At 46.0% G+C, this 23374-nt stretch overlaps 1 protein-coding gene across 1 annotated transcript; it reads left to right on the top strand.

Annotated features, from left to right (window-relative positions):
* The first annotated feature begins 7830 nt into the window (after positions 1-7830).
* On the top strand, positions 7831-21405 carry CLDN10 (claudin 10). The gene is made up of 5 exons (XM_085215629.1): positions 7831-8139; positions 14969-15130; positions 15278-15359; positions 20240-20347; positions 21030-21405. The coding sequence occupies exons 1-5, from the start codon at positions 7920-7922 to the stop codon at positions 21142-21144; spliced, it is 687 nt and encodes a 228-aa protein (XP_085071755.1). The 5' UTR covers positions 7831-7919; the 3' UTR covers positions 21145-21405.
* Positions 21406-23374: the final 1969 nt, after the last annotated feature.

The following is a 23374-nucleotide window of genomic DNA, read 5'->3' as shown; positions in this document are numbered from 1 at the left end:
GTGCCTCTGCTCACTTGGTGTGCAATCTGCTTGCGGCTATGGGTCTCCCTGTTCCCACATCTTGTGTGGTGTCTCCCATAAGATTTGGGAAGTGTGATAGCTGGGCACCACTAAAGGCTCAAAACAACTAAAATAAGTCAAATGTGTGATCCCCTTGTTAAACTTGTTGCTTCAGTGAGGCCACAGAATTGTAGGTAATAGAGTAATTCGTGTTGGAAGGGACTTCTGAAGGTCACCTAGTCCAACCCTGTCTCAAAACACAAACACTCTTGTTTTGAGAAGTCATGTGTATTTTTGGAGCTATCCGGGTGGGTACCTGTGAAAGACGACGGACTACTCACGTCCTGCTCTGCCAAGTGCTCACAAAAGGGCACAGACCAGCCATGGTGTACAAGGGCAGAGCTCAAGCTGAGCTGCACAGTGTTCCCACTGAGGGAACACCACAATATAAGGCCTGGACTCAGCCTTTCCAGCTGCAAGGATCGCTTCAGGAAACAGGCTGCTTTGGAAGGACATAAAATCTAAGTTTCTCAAGATACTGAGGTCTTTTATTTGGCAAATCCATTCTAATTGCTGTTGCACAGGTCAGTGCAGGGGAGTTGGACTAAATGACTTTTAATGGTTGTTCTAACTCAAATGATTCTATGATTCTACGATAAAATTAGCCAGAAAGTTTCCCCCTGTTTTCAGTGTGATCTACCTGCATTTGGCAAAACTTTACTGTGTGTGGAGATAGCTTCTGAACTGCTGAGAGCTGCAGCTGTGCTGTTTGCCAGGTGGAATGCACCTCAAGTGAAGTAGGGGATGCATTTCTTCAAGTTTCCTGCTCAGTTTGTTAAACAGGTTATATCTATTTTTAAAAGCATTGTATTACAAACTTTCAGGGAACAACACAAGATTTTTTTCAGCAAAATTAAGCAAAGCTGAAAGAAAAGAATACTGCATTAATCTTGATGTCAAGAAACAAAGTCTCTAATGTCCAAACACTCTGAACAGAATGGGAGAGAGGAAAGTTTATTGACTCATGGAATGCAATTTTTCACTCCTTTAAAATGCGTTGGGTTGTCATTTCCTATGAATTTCTTACTTTTGGTTGCATATGTGAACCATGTAACTTACAATCATTCTTGTCCTGATGGTTTACAGAAGACAGGTAGTAATTTAATTTAATTTCTGATAGCTTTACAAAAACAATGGTGGTGACCCAACATAAGCAGGGACTGGTGATTATTAACTGATGATCCCACTGATGGACTTTTTTAGTTGATACAGAACAGGGAAACAAGAAATATTGCTTTGTCTACTCTCCATTTGGAGAAGATTTAGTTGTTCTTATTTTAGGCAGCACTTTTGTGCTCTACAATACAGAAGACTATAGTCACAGAATCACAGAATCACAAAACTGTAGGGGTTGGAAGGGACCTCTAGAGATCATCGAGACCAACCCCCCTGCCAAAGCAGGTTCCCTACACCAGGTCGCACAGGTAGGCATCCAGGCGAGACTTGAATATCTCCGGAGAAGGAGACTCCACAACCTCCCTGGGCAGCCTGTTCCAGTGCTCTGTCACCCTCACCGTGAAGAAGTTCTTACGCACATTCGTGCGAAAATTCCTGTGCTGCAGCTTATGTCCGTTTCCCCTCGTCCTGTCTCCACGTACCACTGAAAAGAGACTGGCCTCACCGCTATGGCCGCCACACCTCAGATATTTATAAACGTGGATCAGGTCCCCTCTCAGTCGTCTTTTCTCAAGGCTAAACAGACCCAGTTCACTTAGCCTTTCTTCATAGGGGAGATGCTCCAGGCCCTTCACCATCTTTGTGGCCCTCCGCTGGACTCTTTCCAAGAGATCCCTGTCTTTTTTGTACTGGGGAGCCCAGAACTGGGCACAGTACTCCAGATGAGGCCTTACTAGGGCAGAGTAGAGGGGGAGGATCACCTCCCTCAACCTGCTGGACACGCTCTTCTTAATGCACCCCAGAATGCCATTGGCCTTTTTGGCCACGAGGGCACACTGCTGGCTCATGGCCAACCTGTCGTCCACCAGGACGCCCAGGTCCCTCTCTGCAGAGCTCCTCTCCAGCAGCTCATCCCCCAGCCTGTATTGGTGCATGCAATTATTCCTCCCTAGGTGTAAGACCCTACACTTGCTTTTGTTGAACCTCATCCGGTTTCTTACTGCCCAGCTCTCCAGCCTGTCCAGGTCTCGCTGAATGGCAGCACAGCCTTCAGGCGTGTCAGCCAATCCTCCCAGCTTCGTATCATCAGCAAACTTGCTGAGGGTGGCCACTATCCCCTCATCAAGGTCATTGATGAAGATGTTGAACAAGACCGGACCCAGCACAGACCCCTGGTGGACACCACTGGTCACAGGTCTCCAGCCAGACTCTGCACCACCAACGACGACCCTCTGCGCTCCGCCAGTCAGCCAGTTCTCAACCCACCTCACTGTCCACTCATCTATCCCACACTTCCTCAGCTTTGTTATAAGGATGTCGTGGGAGACAGTATCAAATGCCTTTCTAAAATCAAGGTAGATTACATCTACTGCTCTTCCCCCATCCACCCAGCATGTGACAGCATCATAGAAGGCCACCAGGTTGGTCGAGCACGACCTCCCCTTGGTGAACCCATGCTGACTACTCCTGATAACCTCTTTTTCTCCCAGTTGTCTGGAGATGGTATCCAGCACAAGCTGTTCCATCACCTTTCCAGGGACAGAGGTGAGGCTGACAGGCCTATAATTACCCGGATCTTCCTTCTTGCCCTTTTTGAAGACCGGAGTGACATTGGCTATCCTCCAGTCTTCAGGGACCTCCCCTGTTATCCAAGACCTCTCAAAAATGATGGAGAGCGGTTCGGCAATGACCTCCGCCAGCTCTCTCAGCACACGTGGATGCACCCCATCAGGTCCCATGGACTTGTGGACCTTAGTACTGCCTAGGTGCTCACGCACGTCCTCTTTCCTGACTAAAGGGAAGTCTCCCATTCCCCAGACCCTCTCACTAACCTCCACGGTGTGGGATTCCTGCGGGAGAGCCTTTTCACTGAAGACGGAAGTAAAGAAGGCATTCAGTATCTCTGCCTTCTCAGCATCCCCCGTTACGAGAACCCCCCCCCTCACTTAGTAAGGGGCCCACATTCTCTCTAGTTTTCCTTTTGCTGTTAACATACTTCAAGAAGCCTTTTTTATTATCCTTTATCACTTCAGCTAGATTCAATTCCAGGTGGGCTTTAGCCTTCCTCATTGCATCCCTGCAGGCCCTGACTACATTCCTATATTCTTCCCAAGTGGTCAGACCCTTTTTCCACTTTTCATGGACCTTCTTCTTTCCTTTGAGCTTGCTCATGAGCTCCTTGCTCATCCACACACCTTTTCCCGATTTCTTGCTCACAGGAGGACGCACCGATCCTGAGCTTGGAAGAAGAGCTGTTTAAATGCTGACCAGCTCTCAGAGGCCCCCTTACCTTCTAACACCCGAGCCCACAGGATAGCTCCAAGTAGGTCCCAGAAGAGATCGAAGTTGGCTCTCCTAAAGTCCAGGGTAGCAATCCTACTTATTGCTTTGCTTCTTCCACTCAGGATCTTGAACTCCACCATCTCATGATTACTACAACCCAAACTGCCCCCAACCTGTTCTTCCTTAACAAGTCCATCCCTGTTGGTGAGAATAAGGTCCAGTAACACCCCTCCCTGCGTCGGTTCCTCCACCACCTGCATCAGAAAGTTGTCTTCAATGCACTGCAAGAACCATCTGGATTGTGCATGCCTGGCCATGTTGGTCGTCCAGCAAATATCTGGATAATTGAAGTCCCCCATAAGCACCAGTGCCTGGAAACGTGACGCTACATCCAGTTGCTTATGGAAGGCTTCATCAGCCTCCTCATCCTGATCAGGGGGCCTGTAGTACACACCCACAACAGTGTCACCCTTACCAGCCTGCCCCTTGATTCTCATCCATAAGCTCTCCACTGCTACGTCACTCTCCCCCAAGTGAAGTTCAATACATTCTAGCTGCTCTCTCACATAAAGAGCAACTCCACCACCCCGCCTAGCCAGCCGATCTTTCCTAAAAAGCACATAGCCCTCCATGACAACATTCCAATCATGCGAGCTGTCCCACCACGTCTCCGTGATCGCGATGAGATCATGACCTCGCGACTGCACGCAGCACTCCAGCTCTTCCTGTTTATTCCCCATGCTACGCGCATTAGTATACAGGCACTTAAGAGAAGCAGCATCATCCCATCCCTCTCCAAGCCTTTGAATTCTACTGTCTCCACCCATCAAGTTCTGTTTGGAGCCTCGAACTGCCCCCTCAGTCCCAGCGGTCCTCATTTTGTCCCCTTCCCCCTTCATACCTAGTTTAAACACCTGTCAATAAGTCCCGCCAGTTCCTTGGCTAGAACCCTCTTTCCCCATGGAGACAGGCTGCTTCCATTTGCAGCCACTAAGTCATCTTAGTCATGTTGACGTCCTCCATTGCTAATGCCAAGTTGAGGTGCATTCCCCACTGGCAGCACAACCTGACCTTGGCTTGGTGCTCAAGTCATACTATTCCCGGCAAGTTTGCCTTACCTCTTCAACATTCAGTTTCTCAGGAAAACCCTGGCAAACAAGGAAGTCGTCTTTCAGCCTTAGAAAAATAAAGTAGTTGTTTTTTATTTTGAACAGGTGCTCTAGGCACCCTGAAATTCATAACACAACAGAGCCAGGAAACAGCCTCAAGTTGCCCAACCTATGTATGGTAAAATTACAAGAAAAATTACTCCAGCACAAAGGCATGATGACCCCAGTCTGCTTATCCTGGCTACAGAACAAAAGGTGTTGTCACTCAGTGTTTAATTTATGAGGCAATAATGATTGCCTGTGATTTTGATCCTGCAAAAGCTAAAATAATATCCTGTATTTCAGACTTGTTAAGAAAACTATCCTGAAGGACGCTTCTGTACATAGTAATACAATAGGCTTTTATATGATATAAAAATTCAACTGTTGAATACTACATAACTGTTGAATACACCATACTGATTTTAAAAACATGTGCAGTATACGTTTACTAAAGCTTACTAATCAGTCTTCTAAAACGCCATTTTTATGTCCCAGACCAGTGAGACTTTCAACAAAACAAATGAACCCCAAGGGATGGTTTTCTTATAAATAGTTTCAAGCACCTCTCTTTCCAAGACTGAGGCAATAAACACATGCTCACTCAAATGACTGAGCAGACATCTGCCATACAGTGACCTATGGAATTTAAAAATATCCCTGAGTCATAACTGGTCACAAAACATGGTAACAAGAAACCAAGCACTGACTCTTTCTCTCTACTACACACTAAGACAGTGTGAACGATGATGGCAAGAAGACAGAGGTAGAGTCTGAGGGGAAATATTTATGTGCCCATCATGTTCCTAGAACAGCAGCTGGGATAAAAGAGGCCATGATTTCCTGAAGTTGAAGACCCCAGAGTTAAGATCATGACTGAAGACCTTGTTGTTGCACAGGAGAGAGAAGCTGATGTAACATGGGGACAAACAAAACCTCACAGATGAGTGTTTTCCAACAACTAATCCCTGCAGATACTTGCCAGTGCAAGGAACATGCCATGGGGGAAGAGTACCTATTGCAGCTTCTGCTAAACTTCATCTGAGTAAATACTCAGTTGTGCATAACGTCTTTTTGGGTTTGCACCACCAGAGGTGAGAGGTGAGAGAGAGAACCTTAACATTTGGCTCTGATTTTGGGTGAGCAAGACAGTAACGATCAAACAAATGACACAAACATCTTCAGAGGTATTTCAGGAGCAGCAGTGTCAGGCTAGAAAAGAACAGGAGGCTTTCTTTGGAGCTAAACTGAGACTCTCATGTACACCAAGGACACTATATACTTCTCTGGGTAAAAAAGGGTACAGGCAAATGGGCTTGCAAGTATTAGGCCTGCTTGGTGGGTCCTTGGTCACAAGCAGTGAGTAGGTTGAAGGTGGAATTAATATCACCTGTCCTCAGCCACCTGCCCAGGCTTCCTCCGTGGTCAGTGGAGGTAGATGGATATTGGTCCCGGAGACATGGCTTTGTACTGTATATCACAACCAAAGCCCAGCTCTGTCCGAAGTAGGGGGCCTGGGACAGCAGAAGTGATTGCTGAAGGTCACAGCAGGGAACCTGTTCCCTGTGCTTGATGGAAAGATCCTCTTCCTCCTTCTCATCCTCCCAGGGCTCAGATTTGGCCCTAGAGGTACTAGTAAGCATGCTCAGTCTGCCCTCCTGCTTTCAATCTAGCAGCACACTGGAAATCTTGACAGGGCGTTGGCCAAAAGCTGCCCAGGCAGCAGACCTTGGATCCAACACATGACACCAACCCAAGCAGCACTATCAACAAACGTACAGACGAGCTTCCCACACCAGGAGCATGCAATTACCCAGATCTGGGATTGAATCTCTGACTTTCTTCCCATCACCAAGACCTCAAAGTGCTATGAGGGGGAAATAAAATAACTTTTAAATGTTGTGTCTGCTGCCCTGCCCTCCAACAAATAAATCATGTTGACACATAGATGAGACTTTGGTGTAGGGCCATACCCCTCTTCCTTGACCCAGAAGCACTTTTTTTCTGAGTGCTGGGCACAGCTTGACACCACAGCAGTGTCCTGCAGAGCGCAGCTCAGCCTGCTGGGCACCAACAGTTCAGTTTTGGGCCCCTCACTACAAGAAGGACATTGAGGCCCTGGAGCATGTCCAGAGAAGGGCAATGAAGCTGTGGGGAGACTCGAGAACAAATCTTATGAGGAGCAACTGAGGGAACTGAGATTGATTAGTCTGGAGAAGAGGAGGCTTGGGGGAGAACTCATCGCTCTCTACAATGACCTGAATGGAGGTTGTGGTGAAGTGAGGGTCAGCCTCTTCCCCCAGGTAACTGACAGAACAAGAGAAAATGGCCTCCAGTTATGCCAGGGGAGGCTCATATTGGATATTAGGAAAAAAATCTTCTCCAAAAGAGTGGTGATGCACTGAAATGGGCTGCCAAGGGCAGAGCAGTGGTGGAGTCACAGTCCTTGGAGGTGTTCAGTAACAGTGTGGATGTGGCACTGAGGGATGTGGTCAGTGGGACGGTGGGGATGGGCTGACAGTTGGACTAGATGACCTTAGAGGTCTTTTCCAACCTCAATGATTCTATGCACAGGCTGACAGATGCCTGCTGCCACTGAGCCCTGACGGGTGCCCAAGGGTACGCCCAGCCCTCGCTGTTTTTTTCCTTTCTTTTCTCCCCTCTCCTCCCCCCCCGTGAATGGGCATATAGCAATAAGGCAATTATATCCAGGTTTGTTTCCACATGGCAATATCAAACAGCATTCATCACCGTAGAATGATGTAAATGTGGCTTCTTATCCTCTAGTGATTGCCTGTCTGGCAAAAAGCTTCAGAAAATGTAACAATAGTTTTGAAACAAACAGGCGGAAAGTAAAGACCGGCAGTGTACTTTCCACATCAATAGCAAATACACTACTGATGTGGAAAGTAAACAGCTCCTGACCAGAGGAGGGCCGGGCGGATGGCTTCGCCCCGCGGGCTGCGGAAGGGCTCGGTACAGCCCCGGCTCACCGCTGGCATTGCAACACGAGGCCGAGCCCGAGCAGCGCTGCCACCTGCGCGCGGGTGGCAGACGGCTGAGAACTCCTTCCTCCTGTCAGTGAGGGGCGTTCGGCCGGCACTGCCGGGGGAGCGAAGCGCGGGGACGCGCAGCCCCCCGCCGCTCGGTGTGGGCAGAGGGGACTTGGGCGGGGCGGGGTGGGGCGAGGGAGGGGGCGTGGCTTCCAGGCGCAGCCGGCACGGATTGGTCACCGCCCCGCAAGCCCCGCCCCACCCTCCGCTCCGCGGCCCCGCGCCGCTCGCTCGCCGCCCGCTGCTGCCGCCGGGCCCGATGGCGAGCACGTCGGCGGAGATCGTCGCCTTCCTGCTGACCATCTCCGGCTGGGTGCTGGTGTCCTCCACGCTTCCCACCGACTACTGGAAGGTGTCTTCAATAGACGGCACGGTCATCACCACCGCCACCTTTTGGGCCAACCTCTGGAAGACCTGCGTGACCGACTCCACCGGCGTTTCCAACTGCAAGGATTTCCCGTCCATGCTGGCTCTCGACGGTCAGACCCCGCCGCCTCCCGCCCCGGCTCCCCCGGCCCCGGCACCGCAGATCCGTGCCTCCGCCGCGATCGCGCGTTTGGGCGAGCGGGGCGCGTCCCGGGACCGCGTCGGGGAGCAGCGCTTGGGTTGATGCGGGCACGGGGTTGTAGCGGTGTGTTGCGTTGCTTTGCTCGATGCTTCTTAACTGGGATGTGGCCGCTCGGTGGGCGGACGGCGGCGTTGGGCTTTCCCGGAGCAGAGCTCGGAGCTGCAGCGCCTGGAGCCGGGGAATGAGGCGGGTGGGTGCTGCGCTCCGTGCCCGCTGGGGGGGATATGCCCGATCGCTGCGGGGAACCGAGCGCTGCAGCCCGCACAGCGGGCAACTTGCCGCCAGTTAATATGATAGCTTCGGGAGAAAGAGAGAAAGTGCGGCCGGCCCTGGTTTATAGCCTCAGGAGTGGCTGTCAATAAAGGGAGGAGAGGTTTTTAAAATAATGGCACCTTTTCCAAGTTTCTATGGTCATAAAGGAATAAACTATATAGCCTGCCCGTGGCTTTGCTGTTCCCTCCCCCAAAAAAACAACACAAAAACAACAACAAACACCGGTTCTGCCTCCAGGGCACTCCGTGCACAGGGTCCGGGGCTGGTCCACTTCTGGGAAGGTTCGTTGAGGAAACTGCTAGTGGGACACTGATGCTGTTACAGCAGGGATTAATGCTGCCATTAAGCAAATGAGTCCCAGTATCAGAAAACCTTGAATCCACCCTCAGGACGTGCAGGAGGTCAGGGTGCAGGCAGCCTTCAGGCATCTGTGCTTTGGATGCTGCCTGTGGATGGAGGAGTATTGCCCCTGGAACCCATTTGCCCCAGCCCCATGGTGGCAGAGGGCTTTGCTGGTCCCACAGCGGAGTGGGACAACTTTCCCACTCGGGGACTTGGTGTAGGAACCAGTGGTTTCCAGGCTTTGGTGAGGAGCTGTGCTCTGTGAGGGAGCACTGCACGATCACTGCTGAGTGTTGGACCCACGGGATCCGTTGTTCAGCTGCTTGGTTAGCAGTGGGTGGATCTGGTTTTAGAACGAGAGAAGCAAAGTTGCAAACAAAGTATGTGGCATTGGGAATGTTTAAAATCCTCACCCCTCACCCCCCCAAACAAGAAAAAAAGAAACAGCAAAGCCCCTTTTACTCCCTGCAAACCCAATTCAGACCTAGAAAACATTGTGTTCTAGGTGACACGTCCCAGTTCTCCAAGAAATGAGTGTCTGAGGCAGTTGCTGTGCAGGCTACCATCTGGCAGAGCATCTGAATCCACATCTGACAGGGCTCATCCCATCCTCCTGACAGAGGCTGTTTGATAGTTTGGCTTCAGTGTCCCTGATCCATGTCTTCAAGTGAGACAAGATACTGGTGTGCAGGCACAGTAAAGGAGATGTGGGATGCACATACAGCAGTGTGACCCCAGCACAGGGTAGGCCAGCTGGGGGTGTTGCTGCAGCCAGAGCTGCCTCTGGGCTATAGCTTGGCCCCAGCTCTGCTCCTCACAGCAACGGACCCTGCTGTGAACCTGTGTACCTTCTCACCCTCACCCTTCCCTGGTGTTGCAGTGCGGCAGCTCAACCTCAGATGGTGGACCCAGGGGAAGCAAAGAAGACAGATCTGATGCCCATTCTGTCCCAAGAGAGCAGTTCTTGGTGAGCAGAAGCAACAAACCCTATAGAGCATGCTCCATTCCTTGAAGTGGTGGGGCAGGACTGGAGAGATGCTTGGACACTCCTGTGGGGTGCAGGAAAAGGCCTCCCTTCTTCAGAAAGTGTTGTAGCTTGGGTTAGGAGTAGCCAGGGGTCACTCCCTGTTCCCATTTTCTGATGTGCATCATGGAGTGCAGGTTCCTGGTAGCGACACTGTGGTCACTGGAGAAAATTACCTGTGTTCCTTTCCACCTTCATGCATTCTTGTATAATAAACCTGTCCAACCATTGTTAAGGGCTGGCCCCTTAATACAGACCTTAATACAGTTTTATATGTGAGCATAAGTATTCTTGCAGGACTTCAGATCATTTTGGGTTTGCTTTTGCTGGTCGTAGACAGAAACTTGGTGGTGAAACCACCTCCTAATGCTGTATCCGTTACCGTGTTTTCAGCAGTGTATCCAATGACCTTTAGAAAGCACACAGCTGAACAAAAATTTACTTATGATATAAAAGAAGGTATTGGAGCTTAGAAAAACATACAAAGGCAATGGGTGTGTACTTTTAGAAGGAACCTGAGCTGTATCTGTAAGGTAACCGCTGCTACTTCACATGATGCAGACTGCAAGATGCCGCTGCAGGTATTCATTGTGAAAGTGGCAACCTCCCATAATAGTATGCAGATGTTTTTGTGAGAATCATACAATATGAATGTGTGAATTCCTCATAGCTCTTTGAGAGCATGAGAGGCAAGCATGAGAGTGGTGAGGCAAGAAAGATGATAGCCCAACAAGATTAATTTGAATGCAGGACAAAACACATTTGTTTGAAAAAAAATACTTGAAATAGGTTTCTCTTGGAATGCTGCTAAACATGACTTTATGAGTAATACGTTTGTCTACTTGTCTGTTTCAAACATATGGCTTTTCGTTGCTTCAGAGCTTTGTTTGGGTGGCAGTGCGTACATGACAAGGTACCAGCTTCTTGTAGATGCTGATGAAAGTATGTATAACACGTTGTTGGGAAGGAGATAGTCTTTGGTAGTAGAAGATTCCCACTCTCTGCACGATAAATCTTGGTTCTTGCTTTCCAGGAAGCAAAGAAAAGGTACAGTTACATTCACAGCTGTAGGTGGTCTGTTTTATCCTAGGTTCGGGCAGTTGGGCTGAGTTTGATACTGAGATTGATTTCACCCTTTTATGCATGCTGTTGCCACAGTCAGCTTGGTAGAAGCAACAAAGCCTTCTAGTCTTCTATGTTTTTGGTGTAGATTATGACTGTTTCAGTTATTTTGTTTTAAAAACGTGTGGCAGTTGGATAGTTGCTGTGGTGAGCTGAAACAAGTCCCACTTCACTTGGCCTGCAGAATTTGGTGAAATATTTAGTGAGGAAGGTTATTTATTCAGCAGAGCTGAGCCGTGCTCCAACTCATGCAATTATAGTTAAAATGATTTCTGTTGAGTGAGTTAATCATTTCTCGCTGTCTCACCACCTCTACCTATTTTAAAGCTGTGTATTGACCTTCAGTAACAATTGAATTTCAACCATGTTGTTCCTAGCATATGCTAGTTATTTTGGTTGGGGTGAATATTTATTGCTTCTCCTCGGAGGCTCAGGCATAAATAAAGGTTTAAAGGACCTCTGGGTGGATGTGTTCATGGTTCAGCACCTTAATGTGTCAATTAACTACTAACGGTGTCAGTAAATTGGACCTGTCAAAAATAATAGCTACCTCACCAGTTTGCATCTCCTGCTTCACCCGGGTGCTACGAGAAATACGTTGTATGGAAAAGTAATAAAAACAAATTTTTCCATGCCTACTGTAGCAAAAATTAACAAGCGAGGGCACCGTCTTCAGAGTCATGCCTTTATTAACTGAGAGAGCCACATTTTGAAGTCTTACCAACACTCTTTTCCTACTGACATCTTTTGGGTTTTGCCTGAGGGGGAAAAAAACAAAGGAGTAAAGTTACAGAATTTGACACAGAAGCAGAAGTTTTAATTATTGCTGGAATTTGAAGTGAGCTGTTTGGCAGTACAATTTTATTTCACTGTTGAGGAAACAGTTTACTTAGCAGTGGTGGTCATCTCACCTGGTATTAGATAACCACCTAATAGCTGTGAGTCACCCTTAGGCTCACTTTACAAAGCTTGCAGAAGAAAATTAGGTGCAATTAATGTGATCTATTGTAGATAGCTCTGTTAGGATAAGGTGAATTATGCCTTAGAAATGCCAAGTTTTATAAACTGGTTGTACAGTCCAGTGAACATCAAAAGGTGTGCTCTACTTTTTATTTTCTTGCAGATCCCAATGAAAAAGTAAAATATCTTACATAGGACCTGTGAGAAGTGCTTAAGGCAGATGGTAATCTTTAGATTTGACTTTGTAAATCTTTAGTCCGTAGTTCTTCAGCTGGATTTGTCTCAAATCTTGTCAGAGTCCCTATACTGCAGGACGTTGTGGTGTTTCTCTTTTCCATTCAGTGGTGTTTTGGGTGAAAGCATCTCCTTTGAATGCCATAGGATGATGTATGAGATTTTCGATTATGGATTTAGGGATACAAGAGGGACCTACTCAGAGAGACACTTGTTATGGTTCCTGAGTCAGGGCTGGAGGCTCTTCAGTGCTGAGTGGAGAAGGAGAAGATCAGAAGCAGCAGCAGTTGCCTAACTAAGCTTTCAGGAGAGCAGAGGAAGAGCTACCTGTTTTCTTTCTGCTACAACACTGGGAAGTACTACTCTTCATTTATATTCAGAAGGTTTTGGGGTACAGCAACGTGCCATTAAACATTTCTGCTTGAAGCCTTGTAATCTAGGCTATTTCACAATTACTAAGGGAAGATATAAGCCTTATCAAATTATTCTACGTCGGTGTGCTAACCTGGAATGGGGCTGCCCAGGGAGGTGGTTGAATCACTGTCCCTGGAGATGTTCAAGAAGCGTTTAGATGTGGTACTAACGGACACAGTTTAGTGGGGAAATATTGATTGTGGGTGGACAGTTGGGTCAGGTGATCTTAGAGGTCTTTTCCAATCTTGGTGATTCTATGATCCTATGATTCTAATAGATACACTCAGCACAACAGAAATCCAGAAACAAAAAGGAAAAAAAAATTGATTTGTATGCAAACAGCAAGATAATTTTTCAGCTCAAAGTTTGAACGTGGTAATAATACTGAAGTAACACCTCATTAAGGAAAAATATTTTGAAGTTTCTGTAAGAATGAAATACTTCTTCAATGTCTTCTATCATTTTTTTTTTCTTGTAGAAATACAAATTGTTAGGTATTATTGCATATAGAAGATAAGAGCTATTACACGTGATTGTAGATATCTAAAAATTAGAAGTCAACTCTGAGCTGGTTACCCCACGTTTCATTTATTATCGGAGGTGTAATAAAGGTTTCTCCAATGGGCAGTTCATCCAGCTACTGTAGGAGTGTACCTTATAGTTCAGACTTTAATTTTAATGACTGTGTTAGACACCTGAGCAGGCATAAATGGCTCTCAAATTCCAACATGAAAGTCCTGTGACAGTTACGGTTATTAAATTGTATACTGTATTTAGCAGATGGGTTACGGAATCATGTTATAGGCATGCAGATGGATGTAGATAAATGCCACTGGGTTTTGTTCCAAGACATGCAGTGAGCACCTGAATTCTGTAGGACTGATAAAATGCAGCATTATATCCTACCAAATGCTGTGTTAGAGAATCAGAGAATGGCTTGAGTTGAAAGGGACCTGAAAGATCATCTAGTTCCAACCCCTTGTCATGGGCCGGGTTCCCAACCGCCAGATCAGGCTGCCCATGGCCTCATCTAACTTGGCCTTGAATGCTTCCAGAGATGGGGCATCCTGTGTGCTGTGTCTTATGCAAAGTTGTGAATCAATGAGTTTTTTTTAAACATTGTTCAAGCACGGAGTGGTCATCCTGGAGCTGATATTCCTCCAACAGCAACCAAAGTGAATGCCACTAATGAGTGTAGAAGAAGGCCAAGCACCTGTGATGGCCTTTTGCAGTTCAGGGACCTGCCAGTCAGACACAGATTTCTTCTAACTGAATTTATCCCATCTCTTTTTATACCTGTGTACACTTCTAGCATCCAAATAGCCCATGGAAAAGAGTCCCACAGCTTCATTAAATGAACAATAACACCTTTTGGTTTGAATCTATGGCCGTCTATTTTCATTAAATGTCCCCTAGTTCCTGTTCTAATAAATTAATTTTCTACATATTAAGGGCTTTTATGCAGGGCTTTTTTTGTTTGTTTGTTATTCTCTAAAAGTAGATGTAATAAGCAATGAAAACCTGGCTTGGCTCTCAAGATTTCCACCCACTGGAGATCAAAGAGAAAAGAATGAATGCACAAATAATGGAAGCGCATTTCCATTTTAAATGAGATGTAATAGGTTATGGAGAAAACATCTTGTGACAGTTACTCAGCTGTGTAAGACTGTGGCGTTCCATGCAGTGGACAGTACTGTGTGATTATCACAGCGTTTAACTGTGAAAGAAGAAAAGGACAGGTAATCTCTTGTCCAGTGGGAAAGTCCAGCTGCTGGGCAGTTCGCTTTGGAGCAGCCTCAGCTGGCATGACAACACAACTGAATGCAGTGGCAAGGCATATGTCCAGTAGTTTGCTTTATCTGAAGGATCACTGCTGTTCATGAGGCTGAGAATGTATTTGGACTCCTTGCATAACAAAGATCTTGGCTGATCCAAATGAGATCAGAGTGGCATATCCAGCCAGGCTCACCAGCCTGCTGCCACCCCTATTGCATCTATGGCACATGCACATACAAGACTTCATGTGCTCTGAGAAGATCTGCAGCCTGTGACAGGCACTGTGCTCTTCAAAACCAAGCAGTCCAGCCTCTTGCAGATGCTGTGCTCAGTGCCACAGGATTATTTCTTCCAGCTCTGATTGCCATAGTATGTTTCTTATGTGCAGGGCTCACATGGTGATGCCCACTGGAGGACATTATCATGCCATCACCTAGAAGAACATGCTCAGTAATCAGATGGCATTACTCCAGCCAAGGTTTGATTCTGTTTGAAATAACTAATTAATGCCTGTTGCTGTGTGTGGTGAGGCAAGCTGTAGTGAAACCCGGTGTGGTCCATGCCCTCACATGAGTCTTACCCCTTCTCATTGCAGGTTACATCCAGGCCTGCAGAGGACTGATGATCTCCGCTGTCTGTCTGGGTTTCTTTGGTTCTATTTCTGGACTGGTTGGGATGAAGTGCACAAAAATCGGCGGCTCTGATAAAAATAAAGCAAGAATAGCTTGTTTAGCTGGACTGATTTTCATACTGTGTGGTAAATATACCTTACTTCTCTAAGTTTGTGTCTTTGGAGTCATACCAGAGCTTTGCACACACAGTTCTACGTCACTTCATTGACTTCAGGGTCAGGCCCAAAGCTTCTCTGCCCGTTCCACTGAATGGTTTGTCTTATGCTTTTCAGGGCTGTGCTCCATGACTGGTTGTTCCCTGTATGCACACAGGATTACGTCTGAGTTCTTTGATCCTTCTTTTGTTGCACAAAAGTAAGTACTTTCCTATACTCATAAATCTTTCAAAAAAAGTATACCTTAAATTTTGTGCTGCACGCCAGAACCCATTTATACAGAAAGCAAATGTTTCTCCTGTTGAGCAGAAAGGGAAAGTGGGATGCAGTTTATTTGATCATATTTTCCAACTGCAGTATCTGTGCTGAAATGTAATGAGCTAACACCTCTCTGTAGAATGATGAGCCTGTAGTCTTTGTGGCCAGGCTTATCACAGCTTGGTGGGGCTCTGCAGCACTTGAGCACTTGTCCCAGAGCCTACTGTGCTAGTTGGAATAAGCTTAGGTTTATGCTTATCAAAGGTGCAAAAAAGGGATTTCACAAGACAGAGGCACTCATTAGGTGCATAATTTCATAGGAAAGGAAGAAAATATTTATCTACACTTTTGATAAAAGATAGTTTCCATAACAGTGTTGAGGAGTGCATGATCTTAATTCCATTTGAAGGGAATTTTTTTCTGACATATTTTCAAATCCAGATGGCTAAAATTTGGATCATAAAATCACAGAGTGGTTTGGGTTGGAAGGGACCTTAAAGCCCATCCTGTTCCAACCTCTGCTGTGGACAGGGCTGCCACCCACCAGCTCAGGCTGGCCAGGCCCCATCCATCCTGTCCTTGAGCACCTCCAGAAATGAGGCATCCACAGATTCTCTGGGCAGCTGTGCCAGTGCCTCATCACCCTCTGAGTGAAGAATTTCCTCCTAGCATTTGATCTAGATCTCCCTTTTTTTTAATTTAAAACCACTCCCCCTTGTTCTGTCGCTATCTACCTGAGTAAAAGAGTCAGACACCCTCCTGTTTATAAGCTCCCTTTAGGTACTGAAAGGCTGCAGTGAGGCCTCTCAGGGGCCTTCTTTTCTCCAGGCTGAATCATGAACCATTTCAAAACCCATAATCATACAAGACTAATGTCCATACTTTGACTATACTTTATGTAACTGAACATAAAGAAAGAACTTGTGTTTATTGAACAGCGGAATCCTTACCAGAAATAGTCATCCATAACGACTCTCCTTAGAGCTGTGAATGCTTAGAACTTTCAAAGGCAGCAATTCATTCATGAATGTTTGAATTTTGGAAGCGTGTTTTATCCACCAAGTTTGAAAACATTGGCTGTAAATTAAGAGCATCTTAGGCTTTCACACTGTGGTTTCTTATGTAATGTAAACTGATCTTTAAAGAGAAGATTTTCAAAACTTTATGTTGACTCCAGAATGTGTCAATCACTGGATATAAATTTCCTTGAGATCCAAGTAATGTATCCTGAGCCTCTCCCTTACTTTTTGATGGAAAGAAGGCAGTTTAACTGGCTAAATACCTTTAGTTGGAATCATATTTGCAGCAGGGCTGACGCTGCTTCTCTTCTCTTGATACTTTCCTCCATAATTCTGCTATAGTTTCAGCTTGTTTGATACGTTAAGGACAGGATCCAAAGGCCACCAAAAGCTACAAGGATGTGAGCTACTGTGAAGAAAATGGAGTCTGGCTATGCAGCCACAAGTTAATTATTCATCAGGCTTACTGTTTTCAGTGAAAAATACTTTGGCTGTTGCCAGAATTCCCTTTCCTTCATTGTGTTCCCGTACAGTTTGGTTGGGAAAAAAACAGGCAGACCTCATGGCAGAGTTTTACTGTGAATAAATGAGAAAATAAAGGTCATAAATAATCTTTTGCAGAAATTACATTTTTTCCTGAAAGAAATAGCGTAGCACAACTGCCAGCACACATAATTGCAACTACAAAGAAAACAATGGAGAGGGAGAGGGAAATTGTAATTGGACTTGCACATGGTGTGCGTGCGGTGTAGCTCATGCAGTGATCTTATGTCAGATTAAGATAAAGGTAGCATTTGACTCCTTTCTCTCTAAATCAATATAAAATATATAGGAGCAATTTATTTTGCTGCCTTCTGGGAACTCTTACTTTGATGTACCTTGCAGAAGCATTGAATATGCCTTGCTAGCATACTGTAGGAATTTGGCTGTCATCTTCACTGAGAGAGGTTGCCGCACTGGTTTCAGCTGTTCGCTGCTTGCTGCGCATTTTCATCTGTAGTTATTCTGGTGGTGTCCAAGAGAGGCTCGAGATACTGTTAGTGGAAAATGAATGACATGGGATGTTTAGCATCCTTTTAGCTGTCTTTGGATGGCAAAGAGGTGCCCTGAATGCGTACATGTGCAGAAGGAATCAGAGAGCTCCCCAGAGACACTTCTGGTTTGAATTTGTGTATGGCTGAGAAATAATGGTTACTATAGGATACCCTGAAGTTAGACTTACTTAGAAAGAAGTCTTACATGGGATTTTATGTTCCAACACAATAGTTTGCATTACGGATGTAACACTGCTCCAGAAGTGTTGTTTGACCGCACACAGTAACACAGAGACTTGGTGACAGCGCAGGACACCTTGGTGCTGGATTTCATTTATCTTCAGACATGTCTAGTAGGAAAAAAAATCCGTGCATCTCTCTGATGCACTGCCTTGCTTATGTTACTTCCAGAGCTTATCTTCAGAGACTGTTTTGTCACTTTACTACTTCCAATAAAAGCTTTGCTAGCCATCATCCTTTATGTCCATTGCCACGATTTGAATTCATGATCATCGTTCTTCCGGATGAATAGGCTGAGTTTATCCAAACAAGCTGACTGACTTCCCTTTCCTGGAGAGAATCATTTCCCCTCGACCTTCTTTTCTCTGGATTGGTGGAGTTCACACAGACCCCCTTTGCACTGTCCTGCTGTCACATTGCTCTGAACCTGCTTTTCATTTTCCATAAATTGTAAGAACTAGACATTTAAAATATATATTTCCATTGGGTAGTTGTGTTGATTTGCTGGGTGGTTAGGTTTGTTCTGTACATCCCAGAGTTCACCCAGTTGGCTAATGAAGCTATAACTGATTTGCTTCATGTTCCCAACATATCTAATAACCAGGATGTTTTCTTTACTGATATTAATACTTACTTTTGTCTCAGGAATTCTGCCTCTTTGGATTATAGTAAAATATCTGCTCCCAACCTGGGTAAGTGTCGCTGGAGGTAGTTGTAGTAGGTGGGGGCTGTGTGAGGCCACAGACTTTGGAGTGTGGCTACTTTGAGTCGTACAGGCAAGAAGCATAAGAACAGAAGACTTCCTTTAAGGGTTTTAATGATAAAGAGAGAAGGAAAAAATAAGGAATAGAGAAATTTCTTCTCCCCTTATTAGTATTTTTTTTCAAGAGGCATCAAAGTACAGGATGTTTTTAATCCAATCTATATTGGATTTTGGAAGGTGGGGTAGGATTGACTTCTTGGCTACTAAAAAAACCTGGAAAACTGGATTAGATAAAAACCAGGGAGCCATACACAGGTTGATATGCAATTGAAAATTCCTTGTAAGCACCAGTGTATATCAAAAAGTCTTTTATCTGCGTGAAGATGTGAAGGAAGGACCAATTAGGCCAGCTCTGCCACTCATTAACATGGCATAAGGCCATCACTCAAGAAAAGTCTATACATGCCAACTGCTTATGCATGCCACAATAAATGTTGCTTAGAAAGTACAAACAGTCCCAAGACCAAAGGCTGGATTCCATGCCTTCACTTCCCGACTGTTATGAAAAAGGTAGACCACCTTTTTCTACCCAATTAAACCCAATTTAATCTTGATCTCTGTCCAACTGAGGAGCTGCAAGAGGGAAAGTGGCAATTGGTTATCTTGTATGACTCACATGAGCCCCAGGACAATAGTTTATGCTGAAAATGAAGTAGTGTTTCCCATGTTTTAGGCAAATGGTCTGGCTGTGGAGTTGTTACAGCAGCAGCCTTCCTGGGTCTGGGTCCAACTGTGCCCTCTAGCACCCATTGCTTTGTGCTGGCTTCTGAGGGGTGCCCAGCTGCACACCATGCACCGCGCTGTGCATGGAGGCATCCTCACATGGGGCTCACACTGTGCCGCTTCCCATTTGTGCTCATCGCTTTGATCCACCTCTGTTGGAGCACACTGAAAAAGGCACTCGAGGCTGTGATTCAGCAGGCGTACTTTGGAGTCGAGTGCATATTTCTTGCGTGCTGACTGTAATGAGATCCTGGATGATGAACTCTGATGCAGATATCTGCTTTCAATCAGAGAACTCCCAGACCTTGAACAGACAGAAATCTGCTCAGTCGTCTGAAAACTGTAGCACGGGGGTGGAATAATTTGGATTAAAACTGTACGTAGTAGGGGAGTCAATGTCCCTGGAGATATTCAAGAACTGTGTGGATGTCGCACTGAGGGACGTGCTTAGTGGGCATGGTGGGGATGTGTTGATGGTCAGACTGGATGACCTTAGAAGTCTTTTTCAACCTCAGTGATTCTAGGAATCCATGATTGCACCTGCCTATGATATGTATGTATACAACATCATGTATACTCAGTCCAGGGCATGTATGTGGAGAGGGAGAAATGCTGAGAGCTGGAGGGGAGTGTTAATCAGAGCTGTAGGCAATTGCTCAAGTCGTGAGGCTGAACAGCCTCAGAGGATGACTCATTGGAAGCTGCAGTCAGGACTGGGAGACAGTGGGAACAAACCTGCATTGTTTCAAGGAGATGGGAGCCATACAATATAAAAAGGGGCCAAAGAATCAGAGCCCCTCAGCCATCAGTCTTGAAGAGAGCTGGGGGGCGAGGCGACCCAGCTGGCTGCAGCAGTGTGCCACATCTGCCTCATGTGTATGGGGGAAATAATAGAAAGAATCTAGCTGAGCATCACAGCTGCTGACTTTGCATGAAGAATGTCAATTGAAAAAATATATATGAAGAAAAAAAATCAGTTTTTCTACTCTGAAAAAGAATGTTAAATTAATTCTTTGTTAAACGCATTTATTAATTCCTGTAGGTATGAATTAGGAGCAGCTTTATTCATTGGATGGGCTGGAGCTTCACTCTGCATCATTGGTGGCAGTATATTCTGCTTCTCAATAGCTGAGAACAGTAAATCTCCAAGGTAAAACCCAAGTTGCACTTACTGAAATAAATCAATATAGCACCTTTGTACCTGCTGTGTGTATGCAGTTTGATTACTTATCAGAAACACTTTGCTGTGAGGTCAGAAAAGGATTGTGTGCTTGAAAGAAAATAATGGGATTCTAGGATAATTTTCTTTCCATCATTCATGTAATTAATGTAATTAAGAAAAGCCAGTTTCTCAGTACAAATACTGGTATTATAAATACCTGATACTTTTGCTACAGCCAAAAAGAATTTGTGCACAGATGGAGGAGGAGTGTTCGGGGGCCCTTACGTGAATTGACAAGTTTCTTTAATCCCAAATCGTCAGATAAAAAGGGAATGAGCTGGAGAAGAGGGGTGGTAGTAAAGAGGCACAGCTGGAGGAGTTACTGCACACTTAATGTCTGCTACAGCCTCAGTATTTCATCTGATCTGGCACCAGTTTACTTGGCTGTGAATGAGGAATATCAGTTTGTATGAAGGAGAATTACAGGGAAACGCTGGAGGGGAAACTGAATGAGAGCACACGGGGGAGGGAGGTGTCCCCTGCCTCCAGCAGGAGGAGCTTCACATTGCCATACCTTTATTCTAGCCTTACAGCACTACAGTGCTTGGGTAAGAAAGATGTTACCAGTCTGTGAGATGACTGTAAATGGCCGATTCTCTTCTCTTTGCAGGAGAGCGTATGCATATAATGGAGCCGCATCTGTGATGTCGTCTCGTACAAAGATTCACAACAGTGTCCCAGACCAAACCTCACCAAAGCACTTTGACAAGAACGCTTATGTTTAAGTGTACTTTTCTAAGATACAAAGCCAGTTTTAAAAATGAGTTTGTATGTTTCATTCAGGGTGATTTCCCCCCCCACCTCCCCCAAAACACAATGGAATTACCACTAAGACAATGAATTTGTAAGGTATTATCTTGCAGCTTTTTCCACGTTGATGTAAATTTTATTATATTTTAAGATTGATGTTTGTATTATGAAGTTTATACCTGCAAATCACGCGTTGATGCTGCTTTCTAAAAAAAAATAAAGAAGGTATTTACAGATGCAGTCTGTCGGTTGCTTTGGGAATAGCATTGCATGCAGTGTGTTTACTGTTGTGCATCACTGCAGCTGATTCTCAGATGGGTTCAGCGCAGGACAAAACGGTCATATTCTGTGCAGGTTAATATGTAAAATGTCTCACCACTGATCAGCAGTGACGTTGGAATTGCAGAGGACATTGTAACTCCGTTGCCAGGCAATGGCAGTCAATGGGAATATGCAGGCCCTTATCTCCTTACAATATTGCCAGGAGTGTGAGAAAGTAAAAGTCACTTCAGTGCCACAGGAATAAGAGCAAGAGCATGGGTAAAGTGGAAATATGTAGATAATCTGGGGAGCAGCACAGTCTAATCAGGTACTAAGGAGAGTCAGGGCACGATGTTACAGAAACAGTTACTGGAAAGGGACTCACAGAGCACGAGATGAATGCACACGTGATGGTGACCACAAGTGAATGGTGGGGAGAAAAAAGGAGAGAAGCTGCAGCCTTTGGGGCATTCTTTGGGGCAGGCAAGACAAGCCTCAGAGCCTCCTACACACTGAGCTTATTCCAACCCTCTGGACTCCATCCGGCTGGTGGCATGTCACTTACATTCCCCTCTTCTAGAATCAGAATCACAGAATATCCTGAGCTGGAAGAGACCATAAGATCATTGATTCCAGCTCCAGCCTTCACACACGATTGCCCAAAATCCAAACCCTATATCTGAGAATGGCATCCAAATTCTTCCATGAACTCCAGCACCTGGAACCGTGCCCACAGCCCTGTGCCCACCGCCCTCTGGTGCAGACCCTGTCCCTAACTGCCAGCTGTCCCTCCCCTGACTGCTCCATGCCGTTCCCTCGGGCCCTGTCGCTGTCACACAGAGCAGAGCTCAGCGCTGCCCCTCCGCTCCCTGTGAGGAGCTGCAGCCGCCATCAGGCCTCTCCTCAGCTCCTCTGCTCTGCGCTGAGCACACCCAAGAACCTCCTCATGCAACTTGTCCTCCAGACCCTTCTTTGTTGCCCTCCTTTGGGTGCTCTCTAATAGCTTTATGTCCTTACATCGCGGCCCCAAAGCTGGACGCAGTGCTGGAGGTGAGGTCACACAGCACAGAGCGGTACAACCCCTCCCCTCCCCTCACCCAGTGGCAGTGCTGGGGCCTGATGCACCCCAGGGTACTGTTGGCCCTTTGGGCTGCCAGGACACACTGCTGGCTTATGTTCTACTTGCTCAATCAGAATCCCAAGGCCTCTTTCTGCTTGGTTGCTCTGTAGCCTATCGTCCTCCATTCTATACATGTACTCAGCGTTGCCCCTCTCCCAGGTGCAGAACCCAGCACTGGTCTTGTTAAACTACTCCCAGTTGGTGATTGCTCAGCTCTCTTAACTCTCAAGATCTCTCTGCAAGGCCTCTCTACCCTTGAGGGAGTTAACACCTCCTCCCAACTTAGTGTTGCCCACAAACTTAGTATGCCTTCAAGTCCTGCAACCAAGTCATTTATAAAAACATCGGAGAACTGGCCCTAAGATCAAGCCTTTAGGGAACCACACCAGTGACTGCCCACCAGCCTGATGCTACCGCATGTAGTGCAACTCTTTGAGCCCAACCCATCAGGTAATTCTTCACCCATCATTTGATGTATTTGTCTAGCTGCATACTGAGCATTTTGTCCAGAAGGACACTTTGAAAAACAGTATTGAAAACCTCGCTGAAATACAAAAATATGACATCAACTGACTTCCCTTGGTCAACTACGCGGGCAACCTGGTCATAAAAGGATATTAAATTCATTAAACAGAACTTTCTCCCCCTGAACTCATTGGCTGTGACCAATGACAGCACTGTCTTTTCAGATGTTTTTCAACGGCTACTAGAGTAATCTCCATAAATTTGCCAGGCATCAAAGTGAGACTGACATTACCAATGTCTTCCTTCTTGCCATTCTTGAAAACTGAGACAATGTTTGCCAGTTTCTACTCCACAGAGAC

This window comes from Meleagris gallopavo, chromosome 1 (genome assembly GCF_905368555.1).
Source record: "Meleagris gallopavo chromosome 1, MGAL_WU_HG_1.1, whole genome shotgun sequence".
NCBI classification, from domain to species: Eukaryota; Metazoa; Chordata; class Aves; order Galliformes; family Phasianidae; genus Meleagris; species Meleagris gallopavo.
This window is presented reverse-complemented; position numbering and strand designations above follow the sequence as displayed.

Coding starts and splice junctions, on each gene's coding strand:
- CLDN10 (XM_085215629.1), top strand. CDS start 7,920: ATGGCGAGCACGTCGGCGGAGATCGTCGCCTTCCTGCTGACCATCTCC. Junction 15,360..20,239: donor CCTTCTTTTGTTGCACAAAA/GTAAGTACTTTC, acceptor TAATTCCTGTAG/GTATGAATTAGGAGCAGCTT. Junction 20,348..21,029: donor GAGAACAGTAAATCTCCAAG/GTAAAACCCAAG, acceptor TTCTCTTTGCAG/GAGAGCGTATGCATATAATG.